This window comes from Metschnikowia bicuspidata, assembly GCF_001664035.1.
Source record: "Metschnikowia bicuspidata var. bicuspidata NRRL YB-4993 chromosome Unknown METBIscaffold_4, whole genome shotgun sequence".
Classification (NCBI taxonomy): domain Eukaryota; kingdom Fungi; phylum Ascomycota; class Pichiomycetes; order Serinales; family Metschnikowiaceae; genus Metschnikowia; species Metschnikowia bicuspidata.
The window spans coordinates 1,251,650-1,266,498 of record NW_017387734.1 but is presented as its reverse complement, the minus strand read 5'-3'; the positions used below and the strand labels follow the sequence as shown (position 1 = coordinate 1,266,498).

At 51.0% G+C, this 14,849-nt stretch overlaps 7 protein-coding genes across 7 annotated transcripts; 5 read left to right on the top strand and 2 right to left on the bottom strand.

Moving 5' to 3' along the window:
• Positions 1-217: 217 nt before the first annotated feature.
• Positions 218-949, top strand: METBIDRAFT_43539 (putative dephospho-CoA kinase; the record flags this gene model as incomplete). The annotated part of the gene is made up of 1 exon (XM_018857672.1): positions 218-949. One exon carries the CDS (start codon positions 218-220, stop codon positions 947-949), a length of 732 nt encoding a protein of 243 aa, XP_018711136.1.
• Positions 946-4,116, bottom strand: VPS34 (phosphatidylinositol 3-kinase; the record flags this gene model as incomplete). Its single annotated transcript, XM_018855283.2, has 2 exons — positions 946-3,393; positions 3,571-4,116. Coding segments are annotated over 2 exons (2,994 nt in total), but the record flags the coding sequence as incomplete, so codon positions are not given.
• Positions 3,996-4,999, top strand: METBIDRAFT_32590 (uncharacterized protein). Its single transcript, XM_018856093.1, has 2 exons — positions 3,996-4,318; positions 4,349-4,999. The coding sequence occupies exons 1-2, from the start codon at positions 4,163-4,165 to the stop codon at positions 4,619-4,621; spliced, it is 429 nt and encodes a 142-aa protein (XP_018711134.1). The 5' UTR covers positions 3,996-4,162; the 3' UTR covers positions 4,622-4,999.
• On the top strand, positions 4,930-5,383 carry METBIDRAFT_32589 (uncharacterized protein; the record flags this gene model as incomplete). Its single annotated transcript, XM_018856092.1, has 1 exon — positions 4,930-5,383. A coding segment is annotated over exon 1 (151 nt), but the record flags the coding sequence as incomplete, so codon positions are not given.
• A 3,963-nt stretch (positions 5,384-9,346) lies between these two features.
• Positions 9,347-10,591, bottom strand: METBIDRAFT_29208 (uncharacterized protein; the record flags this gene model as incomplete). Its single annotated transcript, XM_018855367.1, has 1 exon — positions 9,347-10,591. A coding segment is annotated over one exon (1,245 nt), but the record flags the coding sequence as incomplete, so codon positions are not given.
• A 1,493-nt stretch (positions 10,592-12,084) lies between these two features.
• On the top strand, positions 12,085-12,634 carry METBIDRAFT_78941 (cytidine deaminase; the record flags this gene model as incomplete). Its single annotated transcript, XM_018858972.1, has 3 exons — positions 12,085-12,142; positions 12,212-12,248; positions 12,307-12,634. The coding sequence occupies 3 exons, from the start codon at positions 12,085-12,087 to the stop codon at positions 12,632-12,634; spliced, it is 423 nt and encodes a 140-aa protein (XP_018711131.1).
• A 1,564-nt stretch (positions 12,635-14,198) lies between these two features.
• METBIDRAFT_32587 (methionine aminopeptidase) lies at positions 14,199-14,846 on the top strand (the record flags this gene model as incomplete). The annotated part of the gene is made up of 1 exon (XM_018856091.1): positions 14,199-14,846. A coding segment is annotated over one exon (648 nt), but the record flags the coding sequence as incomplete, so codon positions are not given.
• Between the last annotated feature and the right edge of the window lie 3 nt (positions 14,847-14,849).

Below are 14,849 nucleotides of genomic sequence, written 5' to 3'. Positions count from 1 at the left end.
TCCATTCATGGATCATCGTCCGTAGTTGTAAAGATTAGGCTAGAAAGTTCAAAGCAGAGACTATTTTCCGATCCCACGGCTGATTCAACGTCCTACTTGAGACGAAGTCTCTTCTTTCTATCATCCATAAACATCAGGGTCACGTGACTTTATCAGTGAGCCCATCCAAATCGACCTTTCGCCCTCGCATCTTCCTGACATCTAGACATTACCCACCATGCTCGTCATTGGGCTTACTGGTGGCATCGCAACAGGAAAATCGACAGTTTCCAAAAACTTATTGATCCAAGGAATCCCTGTTGTCGATGCGGACACCATCGCCAGAGAAGTAGTTGAGCCAGGCAGAAGAGCTCACAAGCAAGTAGTGGAAGCCTTCGACCTGCAAGTTCCGGACTTGTTAGACGAAGGCGGGAGACTCAACAGGGCTGCTTTGGGACAAGCAGTTTTTGGCAATAGCGAACGATTGAAAACTCTCAACAAAATTGTCCATGGGGCAGTCAAGCGAGAGATTGCTAGACAATTGTTTTGGACGTATGTATCTGGGGCTAGCATGGCCGTGCTCGATGTTCCCTTATTATTTGAGGCCGGTCTCGATCACATTTGTGGAGTGACGATATCGGTATCCACAGATGATACCACGCAGCTCAAACGACTTTTAGAAAGAAACCCCGAATTATCTGAAGAAGATGCGAAGAAAAGAATTCTGAGCCAGCTTCCTATGGAGGTGAGAGACTCAAAAGCCGATAAAGTGATTGACAACAACGGATCTTTAGAAGAGCTTCATGAGAAAACTATAGCTATTATGGAAGACCTTCGCCCCTGTAGATTGTGGACGATCTTAGAGTGGTTTCCTCCCTTCGGCATCTTCGTTGCCGTCACCACAGTCACCATTCGAGCTTTGAAAAGCTCAATTCGGGCCCGAGAGCAGCGGAAGGAAAAAACAAATTAAGCTCTCCAGTACTGGGCCAAACTGTGGAGCGTATCAATGACAACAGGCAAAAACGCATTCACGCTGTCGATGATAAGGTTTTGGAAATGAAGAATTGCCTCCTCCTCAGTCATTTCGAGGGCGAACTTGTCCTGTACCTTCTCGACTGCTCTCTTAGGATCAATTTGAATATCTGGTATATTTGCGTTCAACATCAATTGAAACAAGTTGAGAATCAAGTTACTATTCCGTCTCAAAGTCGTGTAGGTGATGAAACAGTAGCTCTTGAAGATGTTGAAGTTTTCGTGGCTCATCCCACCCATTCCATCAATAACTTGGATGGGGAGCTTCATCATGGGCGGAAAAGGTTTGGGATCCCTGCCCAAAATATATCCAAAGTCGGCATGCCAGAACTTTCCGTTGGGTGACAAAAGGAGGTTGTCCAAGTGACGATCTCCCACGCCCAAAATGTATGTGATGACACAGTACCCAGCGCAAGACTTGACGTAATTATCCATGACTTTGCTGGAAACACCCAAATCTGTGACAATGGCTTTTTGTGGGCTTTTGTTTGCGAGAGCATCTTTTTTCACGCCCAATATGCTTCCCTCATCTACGTCGTCCCGCTCTTTGAGTCTGCTGTGGAGCTGGAGATATGTCAATATTCCGTTCTTCGTGGTGCTCTCCGCGCTTCCTCGGGACCTGGAGTCACGCCCCGAGGCCGATTCTGTCTCTGCGTAGTTTTTGGAGAGCACTAGATCCAATGTTTCGTTGGGGATGAATTGGATCAAACCAGCGATGGGGCTTGTAGCTAGGATCTTGTACGGCGTTAGTTTCAAGTTCAAGTTCTCATTTTTCAAGAGCTGGTCCATCAAGTTGATGATTTGAATGACCAACTGGTCCTGCCGTAGGTCATCCCCGATCTTGAACATAAGCGGGTACCTTCCGTACTGTTTCCTGGCGCCAAAGAAGGAGGCCGAGCCCGCGCTTTCCGAGCCGAAGTTGGTGATTGTCTTGAAAGTGATTTTCAAGGGCGCCATGGAACTTTTGAAGACGGAGCATTCCTGTGGGTAGCAGCCACACACAACGACCGAAGGGTCTAGGGGGAGCGGGAACGGGTCGGAGAACTTGAGCATTCCGTTGGACGAATCGGCCAAGTAGTCCCGAAGAAACTGCACCTTCTTCGGGGTGGGCTCGTTTTTTCTGAAAGACGAGCGGAGGAGCTCGACGATGGCCGTAAGCTTCTTGATGAACGCGATCTGGCTCTTGAGGTGCTTGTAGTGGGGCAACTTGTGCTTGAGCGAGTGGGCCTTGAGGTTCTCGATGTACAAGTTGAGGACGATGTTGTAGATGGAGGCGCCGCCCGGCGGCTGCCCCAGCAAGGCGTCCGGGGCCCACGGGTGGCCGCGGTTAAGCTGGTCCTCGTTCTCGACCTTGACGTACCAGTAGAAGTAGTTGCCGAGCTTGGGGTTGGCCACGGCCCTCTCGATCAAGAAGCGCGCGAGCGGGGCCTCGTCCAACACGTCGTCGTCGGCCAGCACGGGCTCGTACTTGAGCGCCTGCACGAGCTGTAGCAAGTAAAGGAGGAGCTCGTCGGCGCTGGCGACGCGGAGGCGCGCCACGGCAAAGTGGCGGAGCCGCTTGGTGTACATGAAGATCTTGTCGATCTTGGTCTCCTCCGCGGTGTTGATGTCCCTGCCGTTGGCGTGGGTGGTGGCGATCAAGCGGCGGCGTAAGGCCGCGGTGAGCGTGCGCGGGTTGAAGTTGTCGCTCAAGAGCTCCAAGGCGTCGCCGATGTCGATCCTGTCGACGCCCCAGAGCGGCACGATCTCGCGGAACGCGTGGTCGAGCTCGTACTCGTTCTCCCAGTTGAAGCACTTGAGGAACTTGGTGAAGAACTGCCGCGTGGGCTGCAGCGGCGCCGGCGCGCTGGCCTGCTCGTCCGGCGCGCCCGGGCTGGAGAAGTAGTAGCGGAACTTCCACACGAGCGTTTTCTCGTGGTCGTGGAGCACGCCGCTGGACGGGCGCAGGAGGATGCGCGCGAGCTCGTCGCGCATGTGCGGCGACGGCTTGGCCTCCTTGTCGAGCATGGAGTTGTTGTTGATGTTGATTGCCAAGCTGTGGAACTTGCGCTCGATGGGGCCGTCGAGCCGCGGCGCGCCGCACGATGCGGCGGCGGTTCCGCCGGCGGTGCCTGGCTGCTCGCGGGCGCTGCTGGCGCTGGCGATGCTGGCGCTGTGGAAGTCGGGGTCGTAGACGAGGGCGGCGGGCACCTCGAGCGCGCGGAGAACCGTGGCCTTGTTGGCGCCGTCGTCCTGCGGCGCGTCGTGGATGAGGGAGGGCTGCGGCTGGGCGAGGGGGGCGCCGTAGGAGACGTCCAGGAACACGACGGGCAACAGGAGGTTGGGGAGCTCGAGAACAAGGTGGTACTGCGGGGCGCTGGGGTGGGGCATAGAGTCGACATTCTGGGGCAGGATCCTGTTGTTGTGGGGCAGAACTCCGTCTTGGGCCCTAATTCCGCTGTTTCGGGCCGGAAAACCACCGTCTTGGGCCAGAACTCCACCATTTCGGGCCGGAATACCACCGTCTTGGGCCCTAATTCCGCTGTCTCGCGCCAGCATCCAGCAGTCCCGACCCTGAACGCCGCTCGCCACGGCCCAGCGGTCGAGCCACGCCTCGCGCCCAGAGCCGCCGTGCTCGGGCCGCAGAAGCCGCGCCGCCGCGCCAGGATCGACCGGCAGGCCCCCGCCCGCCACCACCGCCACCCGGTAGGCGCCCCCGCGGAGCGTGCGGGCCGCGGGGTCAAAGAGCGACAAGTGGCCGCGGCCCACCTCCGCCACACGCGTGCACACCATCTCCAGCACCGTGAACCGGAGGTACGCGTCGAGCGGCGCCTGGCTGTAGAGCACGGGGAGCCGCACGCAGCAGTCCCACTCGCGCGTGTTGCGGTGGAAGGCCGTGTACGCGGTCTGCCGCGGCTCGCACATGGCGTTGTGGCTGCCGTCGAAAAGCTGCACGGCCACAAACATGGGCGAGTTGCGCGACACGGCCGAGAGCCGCTGCAACACCGCGGCGTCTTTGTACCGCGCGGAGCCGGCGGCTAGGCCGGGCGGCGTGTCTGTGTGGAGCCGCCGGAGCCGCACGGTGATGGGGATGGTGAGGTCCTTGGAGAGCCCGATGGTCACGGCACAGGCCTGGGCGCCGGGCGCGTGTGCAGGCGCGGCGTCGGGGGCCATGGCGTCGTTTTTCTGGGGTTTTTTGGTGTGTTTTGGTGTGTTTTGGTGTGTTTTGGTGTGGTGGTACTTTGGTGCTGGTTGGGGGTGTTTCGCGCTGGTGTCTGGTGTCTTGGTGTCTTGGTGCTGGTGTTTGGTGGTGGTGTTTTGGCTTTTGGTGTTTTGGCTTTTGGTGTTTGGTGTCTTGGTGTTTGGTGTCTTGGTGTTTGGTGTCTTGGTGTTTGGTGTCTTGGTGTTTGGTGTCTTGGTGTTTGGTGTCTTGGTGTTTGGTGTCTTGGTGTTTGGTGTTTTGGCTTTTGACGGGATTGTGTTCGATGGTGGTGATGTTTTGTTATCGTTGTTTGAGAAGAACGCGAGGTATGGAGAAGCGCGGCTGATGATACGCGCGCCTACCAGGAAGGCGGAGTTTGCTTATCGGTCTGGTGCTTCGGGCCGCTGGACGCGGGATGTTGGGGTGTGATCCGTGGGCGTGTTTGGTGTTTGTGGTGGGGGGTGGGTATACCTGTGGAAACAGGCGGGTCTATCCGGTCTGATGTGGTATCGATGTGTTGATGTTCTTGTTGGGTATGCCGGGTAAGATGGCTGGGTATACTGGGTGGATTATGGGTGTACTGGGTATAGTGCCTTGGTATATTCTGGGTATATTCTGGGTATAGTGTCTTGGTGAATTTTGGGTACAATGTCTGAATATAATGTTTGGATATAATGCGTGAGTTCACGGGGAACTTGGTCTGGGTATACTGGGCGGATTATGGGTGTACTGGGTATAGTGCCTTGGTATATTCTGGGTATATTCTGGGTATAGTGTCTTGGCATATTCGGGGTACAATGTCTGAATATAATGTTTGAATATGATGCGCGAGTATTAATGTCTAGGTATACTCTGAGTATTAATGTCTGGGTGTACTGGGTATAATGTCTGGGTGTACTGGGTATAATGTCTGGGTATAAGGAGTATATTCTGGATATGTCTGTGTATTGATGTGCTGATATAATGTGATGTTATTGTCTGGGTATACCGGTAAGATGGCTGGGTATAATGTATGGGTATACTGGGTATATTATGGGCATACTATGGATGTTACGGTCTTGGTTTACTGGGCATGGTGTCCTGGTATATTGTGTGGTTAAAATTTTCTGGGTATACTGGGAAATTAGGTATATTCTGGATATGTCTGGGTATCGATGTGTTGATATAATGTGATATTATTTTTGTCTGGGGATACTGGGTATATTCTGGTTTTTTTTGCCTGGGTATACTGGGTAAGATGGCTGGGTATAGTGTGTAGGTGTACTGGGTATATTATGGGTATACTAAGGATATTATTGTCTTGATATACTGCTTATGTTCTGGGCATGATGGCTGGGAATAGTGTCTGGGTATAATGTCTAGGTGTATTGGGTATATTCTGGATATAATGTCTGGGTATAGTGTCTTGGTATATTCTGCGTTCAATGTCTGAATATAATGTTTAAATATAACGCGTGAGTATTAATTTCCAGCTGTATTCTGAGTTCTGATGTCTGGGTATAGTGTCTGGGTATCAATGAATTGATATAATGTGATGTTATTATTGTCTGGATATACTGGGTAAGATGGCTGGGTAGACTGGGTATAGTATCTGGTTATACTGGCTATATTATGGCTATACTATGGATATTACTGTTTGCGTATACTGGGCGTGATGTCTTGGTATATTGTGTGGTTAGTATTTTCTGGGTAACTAGGTATAATGGCTGGGAATAGTGTCTGGGTATACTGGGCATGATGCCTTGTATAATGTGTGGGTATAATTCTGAGTATACTGGGTAAATACCTGGGTATAGCGTCTAGCTAAAACTTCTGGGTATACTCTGGGTATAAATGTCTGGGTACACTGGGTATAGTGTCTTGGTATAAAGTGAGGTTACTATTGTCTGGGAAGACTGGGTATAGCGTATGGGTATACTATCTGGGTACATTCTGGGTATTAGTGGTATGAAGTTTGGGTATAATGTCTGGATATAATGTCTGTATATAATGTCGGGATATAATGTCTGAATACAATGTCTGAATACAATGTCTGAATACAATGTCTGAATACAATGTCTGAATATAATGTCTGAATATAATGTCTGAATATAATGTCTGAATATAATGTATGAGTATCCTTGTCTGTGCATACATGTCTAGGTTTGTCTAGATGTATTCTCGGTACTTCTGGATATCTTAAATATTCTGGATATACTTGTCTAAGCATCAATGTCTTCTAATGTATATGTGGAGATGTATTCTGGTCACGTCTGGATATGATTGAATGTTTTTGAGTACAAAGGTCTGAGCATACATGTCTGAGTACACATGTTTGGTGTACATGCCAGGGGATACATGTCTAGATTTATTGGCTAGATATGACTTCTGGGTACTTTTGTCTGGATATAGAGGTCTAAATATATGCATGTCTGGGTATACATGTCTGATATGAGAAACTCTGCTTTGGAAATGTCTAGATTACGTCTTGATGAACATGACTGGATATAATGTCTGGATATAATGTCTGGATATAATGTCTGGATATAATGTCTGGATACGATTTCTGGATACGATTTCTGGATATAATGTCTGGATCTAATGAATACTATGTCTGTGTTATGTACTGTACGTCTGATGTGTCGAAGTCTTTTTGGAACTGCATTCTGGGTATACATATCTGCATATCAATGTCTGGATATACATGTGCAAATTTATTGACTGAATCTAGACGTCTAAACAAACATTTAGACATATGGGTCTAGGTATACATTTCTGGTATACATTTCTAGATATTATGTCTGAATATACATTTGTTTGAGTTTTATTTTACGCGGGAATAATTTTCGATGTCGCTGGCTATATATAGCCGAGTATGAAGATATATCTTTTGGGTATATATCTAGATATACATGTCTAGATATTTCGAGATGTCTTGAAATGTCTGAATGTTTCTGGGTTTGTCTTGATATTTCACACCACATATACCAGCGAGAAGCCACATTCGTGTTCTTTTCCGGCTGCAACAATTTCTTCTCTGGATGAGCTCACCGGGAACTCCAAAATACACATATTTCTACATAGCCACTATAACTTAAAATTTACAGCAGGGCCAATTTGAACATCTTGCAAATCTTTGGACTCATCAGCGTGTATTTTCAAAATAATATCTAGGCATATATACGTGTGTATGTATATGTTCAAAACACATTACGTATAAATTCAAATATACATGCTTAAATGGTATGAGCCGTTATAGGTCCATCTTTTATACTATTGGCAAATCTACTAGATAAGTCGACTATTTACGAGGCGAGCACTACTGTCCTCTGGCCGACCTATACATCCACTATATGGCAAATAAACAGCAGAAATTGACTAAATCCCCTTGGCCTTTTTGAGTGGCGGTGTTTGTGAGGGCCTGAGGGTTTTGGCTGCTTCGATGTTATTTTGGGGTGAGATGCCTGATACATAAACTCGTTTAATATGACTTTGCCCAAATCGCTTTCCGGCCTTTTTCAGAATATAAAGGTCTGTCTCTAGCAATATGTATCAAAGCTTGGTATCATACGCGAGAAACCCTTCTACCTTGGAGAAATAAATCATACTGCCGTGATTTCATATGTATGTGCGCTTCTTGTGACAGCCCCTTAAACTCCAGCAGAAAGAACCTGAACTTGCTCCCGAAAGATCTGTTACCTGATTCCAGTCCAAAGAGGATATCACTCAAGATCTTCAACTTTTGCTTGCGCGTGAAAAGACTCACATTTGCACAATTGAGAAAAAAGACCTTCGATGATAGACATCAAATCTCTCATATATGCGTGGGTACATTAACCCTTGAACTAGGTCTGGCATTCTGAATATTAAATAGGACTGACTCTGTGAAGCTTAGACTTATGGCAACCATAGGGTAAACCTGGCCACATTTAAGAACCAGAACAACCTTTCTTGTCGTTTCTCTGAAGTACATAAATTATGTAAATCAAAACAACATTCGTTCTGATCAAAGATGTAAACACACATTGCAATACTTCAGCTGCGATACGCTTCAAGAACCGCTCTTTCTCTTTTTTTTATACTGATTTCAGACTCGATTATGATTTTGGTCTGGTTATTGTACTCAGAGTACGAGAACCCATGTTGGGACGCCGCTTCTCGTGTCTTTACATAACAGAGACCTGCTATCCAGACTCCCGGTTTTCTGCTTTGCTTGCTGGACTCGGAATACCGCTCCTCGGTAGCCACTAGTTACTACACATCACGCTATAAATGCACGTTTTTTTCTCTTGACGTTGGAAAATAAATATATTATACATCTTCAGCAGAATACCACATGGCGAGGTTCAGACGCAAACAGCCTTGGGGTGGGGCTCGGCACACGCTTTTCCTGGACGAAGTCGTCACGCACAAGGCTCGGGTCCTGCAAAAATGGGACGTTCCAGCCTCCACAGACACCCTTGAGCCAGCGCAGCACGCACCCGCAGTGTGCCGTGACCTCTATGAAATGAAAACCTTCCAGGTGCCATCTAGCTGCCAGGACCGTCGGGTGAGTGAATCTTCATCCGCACGACAAGTTCCGGCGCCACGCGGCCAGATCCAAAAAAGTCCTGGGCCCGGCTAGTCGGCCTTGGTGTTCTGGCCAAACCACATGTACTTGTTTCCGTGGGGCTCCTCGTCCAGGGAGTCGTCGCTGGACGCGGAGCCCGAGTTGAAGTTGTAGAAAATGGACTTGTTTTCCTTCTTCCTCTCGGGCTTGGTCTCGTGCGAGAGCACCGAGGGAACGAACTTGACGGAGCTGGACCTGCTTCTGCGGGCCGGGCCCGCAGGCGGCGTGGCAGAGACGTCCGGGGCGGCGGCGGCGCTGGCGGCCATGCTCTCGAGCGCGTTGCCAAACAGAAGCGCAAAGGTGTTTTCCGTCTGCGAGGCGGGCGGCGTGTCCTGTTCCGAGATGATGCCGAACTTGGGCGTCGCCGTCTGCACGCGTTTTTTCTGGAGAGAGCGCACGCGCGAGAGCCTAGAGATGACCTCGTTCATGTTGAGCGCCAGCTCCTGGTCCAGGTGCGCGTCGCGGGGCGAGGCCAGGCCACACGACTCGGTGCCCGGCACAATGTGCATGGCGCCCCTCGCGAGGTCGAGCGACGAGGACGTGGAGCCGAGCGGATGCATGTGGTGCAAGCTCACGTGCGAGTTGACCTTGGAGTTCAAGTACGGCACCGGGATGTCGGACGCCAGCGAGTACTTCAACTTCAAGGGCTTGTAGATCTCCTCGTTGGAGCGCAACTTGGAGAGGTCGATGGTGGAGTTGATTTTGCTGGGCTCGGAGTTGGGCGAGACCTCCGGCGACGCGGGCTGGCGCGGCGGGCGCGTGATGTCGAACGCCTTCTTGAACGCCTCGTCGTTCATGACCTTCAAGCGGAAGTCGGACTTGACCAGGAACGGCGAGGGCCGCTGCGGGTCCCAGTTTTTCGCCGCGGGGCACAACGGGTTGCGGGTGGACGCGGAGCCCGGGCCGCCGGTCACCAGCTTGATCTTGAACGACGGGCGCGGGTGGCCGTCCGGCGCCTTGAGCCCGCCAAAGCCCATGGCGGGGAACTCCTTGGACTCGTCGAGCTCGTCTTTCTTGATGAAGTTGGTCTTGTAGTAGACGATGTCGGTCTCCAAGTTCAAGCACGAGTCGAGGTCCGGCTGGCGCTGCAACATGCCCAAGCAGTCGCGCTCCAAGTGCCACACGCCCAGCGTCTTGCGTGCAAAGTTGAGGCACATCTCCGGGATCTCCTGGAAAACGGGCTGGCTGATGAAGTGCGAGAGGAAGTTGGACACGCCGTAGCCGTGGCCCACCACCACGATCAAGTCGTGGTCGTGGCTGGGCTTGTCGTACGTGGCTAGGAGCTTCTGGAAGTACGCCTTGCAGCGGTCCTGGAACTCCTTGAACGAGAGGTCCGGCTCGTTCCAGGGCCCGAGCTTGGTGGTGGGCCGGAAGTTGGACACGTGCTTCCTGTTCTCCATCATCTGGATGTTGGGCGTGTACATCTGGTACGCCTCGGTCGAGTCGAAGAACGGCGGCTTGTTCTTCATCTTGTCGTGGATCCACTCGCCCAAGGCAAAGTCGCCCAAGAGCTGGAACCGCGGCGTCACGCCCGCGTGCAGCTCGCCGATGTGGCTGCGCATGCCCGACACCAAGAGGTCCGCCGTCTCGCAGCACCGCAAGTACGGCGAGAAGTGCACAAAGATGTTTTTGCGGCTGCTGCCCTCGAAGCTGGCGAGCCGCACGATCTGGCCCGCCACGTCGGCGGCTAGCTGGCGCGTTTGCTGCGTCACCAGCAGGTCGTACACTTTGTACGGCGAGTGCAACGGCTGGCTGTCATTTTGGCTGTGGTCGGCCCGGGGCCCGTGGCGCAAAAAGACGAGCTCTGTCATGACGTCATAGAGCGGGGCGGTGCTGGGCGGACGGGGGCTGAAAGGGGGGCCTGTGGCGGCGTGGGGGATGCGGGGTCTGCGGGCCAAAAACACGGAGGCGCCAGGCAAAAAAAAATCGACGGGGTGTGGAAGAAAAACGACGGTGGAAGCTGGAGGTGCAATGGGCAGGAACACTGGTCTGATCCATTTTTGAGTCGAGGGCCGGGTACGTCATCGGTCGGAGCCGCGGCGCGCGGCACGTGACCCGCGCCCATGCGCCTGGGGTCCCGGGGGTATGGTGTTGAGGTGTTGATGGGTGATGTGGTGGTGATGTGGTGGTGATGTGGTGGTATTGTATTGGTATTGGTATTTTATTTTGTTGGTATTGGTATTGGTATTGATATTGGTATTGGTATTGGTATTGGTATTGGTATTGGTATTGGTATTGGTATTGGTATTGGTATTGGTATTGGTGTTGTATTAAAGTTGTATTGGTGGTGTTGTATTGGTATTGGTAATGTATTGGTAATGTATTGGTGTTGTATTGGTAATGTATTGGTAATGTATTGGTAATGTATTGGTAATGTATTGGTAATGTATTGGTAATGTATTGGTAATGTATTGGTAATGTATTGGTAATGTATTGGTAATGTATTGGTAATGTATTGGTAATGTATTGGTATTGGTAATGTATTGGTAATGTATTGGTGTTAGTCTTGGTATTGGTATTGGTAATGTATTGGTAATGTATTGGTATTGGTAATGTATTGGTAATGTATTGGTATTGGTAATGTATTGGTAATGTATTGGTAATGTATTGGTATTGGTAATGTATTGGTAATGTATTGGTGTTAGTCTTGGTATTGGTATTGGTAATGTATTGGTATTGTATTGGAATTGTTTTTTATTGGTATTGATATTGGTATTGGTATTGGTATTGGTGTTGTTTAATGTTGTATTGGTGGTGTTGTATTGGTATTGGTGTTGTATTGGTGTTGTATTGGCTTTGATATTACTATTGATACTAGTATTGGCTTTTGGTAATATGATTTGTGTTCTACTGGTATAAGCATTCGTGATCGTATTGCTTTTTGTATTGCTTCTCTATTGCTTTCATTGTTTCTCATTCTTTTGTATTCTTTTGACCTTTTTTGATCCTTTTTTATTGGTATGGCTCTCGGTTCCAGCTTCTCTTGTCCTGCCTCTGCGGCTTCTTCATAACCAGCCCTGCCAACTCGGCCCCTGCCCGCGCGCGAGATCGCCGCTCACGTGATATGCGCTTACGGCGCCACGGCCGAACAAGCGCTGTCCCCGTGACCTCCATTGCCTCCAGCGAGGCTCTTGCCTTGCAGTCTCACCTCCAAACAAAGAAAAGACGGCCTCAAACAACAGACGGCCTCAAACAACCAGCTGGAGAGCCGGCCAGGAAAAACCGGCCGAAAGTGATCCTCGGGTGTACGGGTGTGAAGCCCCACCCAAGCGGCCCCGTCCGTCCACTGGTTCCACCACCAGCCATGGTTTGTTCCATTTCAGTCGACGAGGTAGCGACCCTAGTGGCCGCGGCTCAAAACGGTATGTGGACTTTTTTCGGCCCCGGGATGTGACCTTTTTTTCCTCCCTGAATCCTCCTAACTAGCGCAGCACGTGAGCTCTCATACAGCCCATACTCCAGGTTTCGGTACGTAGATTAGAACCCCCCCCCCTCCTTGCGGCCACGGCGCCCTACTAACTTCTAGTGTGGGATGCGCCATTCTCACGTCTTCCAACAAAATCATAAAGGGCGCCAATGTCGAAAACGCCTCCTATGGGGCAGCCATCTGCGCAGAACGAACGGCAATCGCCAGGGCCGTGATGGAAGGCCACACGGCGTTCCGAGCGCTTGCCATTTCGAGCGACCAAAAGGACCCCATCAGCCCCTGTGGCATCTGCCGGCAATCGATCCGTGAATTCGGCACCGACATCCCCGTTTTCATGGCTTCCTCGGACGGCAAGCACGTGGTGGAGAAAACGTTGGCCGAGCTCTTACCCATGAGCTTTGGCCCCGAAAACTTAGGCGCCAAGTAGATGTTTTTGAGTGCGGGGGCTGTGGTGTGCCGTTTCGCCGAATGTTTCGCTGGCTTGGCCAATCTGTGCTCCGGGAGCATAGTGTGGAGAAGTACCACGTCCAAGCCCGGCAACCCAGCTTTTTATACTTCGTTTGCTCCAGAAATATGTGTATTGTTTATTGCGTGTGTCTGTATCGATGATCTCCGGGCGAGGGGTGGATCGCCGTCTCCGGCACCAATATATCTGCGTATGTATTCATGCCCGTCACGGAAGACCGGGATGTAGTTTTCAAGGGACTATTACCATTACAGCCGGGCGAGAAACCATCAGCATCTTCGACACCAATTTTTGGATTTCCGAAGTCAGGCCTTGGCATGCCGGGTGCGGTAAGTATTAGTGGACATTTATTACATGGTCTGTTTCGAGGGCCCGGCCATTTTGCCACGAAGCTCGCTTGGAGAACTCGGTCCTTTGCAGCATCACGTGCCGCTGGTTTAGGCTGGCGACTAATATAACAGTGTGACTTGTTTAACTCAAAAAATAAAAAAAAGTAGTCTTGTTGTTACGCTTTGAAAAGTGCTGGAGGCTTTCGCTGTCTTTTTTCGCAACCGTTTCCAACTTCGCAATCAGTTCCGCTTCAAGTTGCAGATCTCACGGACATGGGAACAGGCGCCAAAATTCCAAAGCACGCCAAAATTCGAAATGGTTTGTGGCGTCATACTCCTGACCCTTTCTTTCATCCATAAACCTTTTTTTTATTAAGTGCTGGAGGATGGAGCCCACGGAATGCGCCAGACAAGCCCAGGTGAGTTGGACAACGACGCCGCGAACAGAAAGTGATGGAGCCATCAAACAGAAGCAGGCACATGCTTACATAAAACAGCCCTGAAGCCCTGTCTCTAGTTTCTGATGCTCACTTCATGGGGAGGCAGGCTGAGCAAAGAATCCGGGAGCTTGCCAGATCTGTGAGCGACTGCCCGTATTGATTCACGGAAGAATGGGTGTCGACTCAGAGTTTCCGTAACCCAAGGAAAAAATAAAATTTCGTTCTAGCTGGAGCGAGCAAGACCAGGGCCACCAGGCTTATATAGGACTGACCAGCATCAGGGCCAGCCAGCAAGGCGTATGTCGAGGAGGGCCCGGCAAGGCCGGACTGCGCTTGATTCCACTATTTTCTAGATTGTTGTCAGCGTTTTTTTTCCTTTTCCTGGCCTCCTGGTTCTTCTTTAGGCTGTTCTCATTGATCCTCTCCATCGCTTTTCATTAATTTCCTCCGTCACTTGTCGCGGGAATTACCTCGGTCACTCCCGCTTATTCCGTCACTCCCACTTATCCCGTCACTCCCACTTATCCCGTCACTCCCAGTTATCCCGTCATTCCCACTTATTCCACCCCCATTCCATCACTTTTGCCACGATTTTTGCCCTCGGATTTTCCTTTCCTCTTGCCAACCCTTCAGTCTCAGTTCCACCAGCCGGCCCAGCCGCGGGCCGAGCCGCACCTCCGCGAAAAAAGAGCAGAAAATACTGACCTCACGCTACCGAAAAAAGAAGGATCCAAGCACCAGCCCTGAAACACAAAGATGGCCACCTGCTCGTCGCCACAATGCGGCAAGGACTCCGAGTCTGCGTTGAAATGCCCCGTGTGCTTGAAAAACGGCATTTCGTCTGTGTTCTGCAACCAGACGTGTTTTAGAGGAGGCTGGGCCATGCACAAGGCCGTGCACCCAGCAGAGGACAACAAGAAGTTCGACCCGTTCCCCAACTTCAAGTACACAGGGGATTTGAGGGCGTCATATCCGCTCAGTTCTCGACGTGCCGTGCCCCAGCACATCAAGAAACCGGACTATGCACAGGACGGAAGGCCCTTGAGTGAAATCAAAAACGACCGTCTCGGCAAGATCACCATCTTGACGGAGTCGGAGATCAAGAAGATGCGCAAGGTCGGGCTTATTTCGCGCCAGATCTTGGACAAGGTGGCGTCGCACATTGCGCCCGGCATCACCACGGACGAGCTCGATGCCATCTTGCACAAGGAGTGCTTGCACCACAACGCATATCCCTCGCCCCTCAACTACTACAACTTCCCCAAGTCCATGTGCACGTCGCTCAACGAGGTCATTTGCCACGGCGTGCCGGACAAGACCGTGTTGCAGGACGGCGATATCCTCAACTTGGATGTGACCATCTACTTGCACGGCTTCCACTCGGACTTGAACGAAACCTACTACGTG

What these genes read in the sequence shown, in the direction of transcription:
- METBIDRAFT_32590 (XM_018856093.1), top strand. Translation starts at nt 4,163, where the DNA reads ATGGCGTCGTTTTTCTGGGGTTTTTTGGTGTGTTTTGGTGTGTTTTGG. An exon ending in TGGTGGTGTTTTGGCTTTTG is followed by an intron (nt 4,319 to 4,348) that starts GTGTTTTGGCTT and finishes TTTGGTGTCTTG; the next exon opens with GTGTTTGGTGTCTTGGTGTT.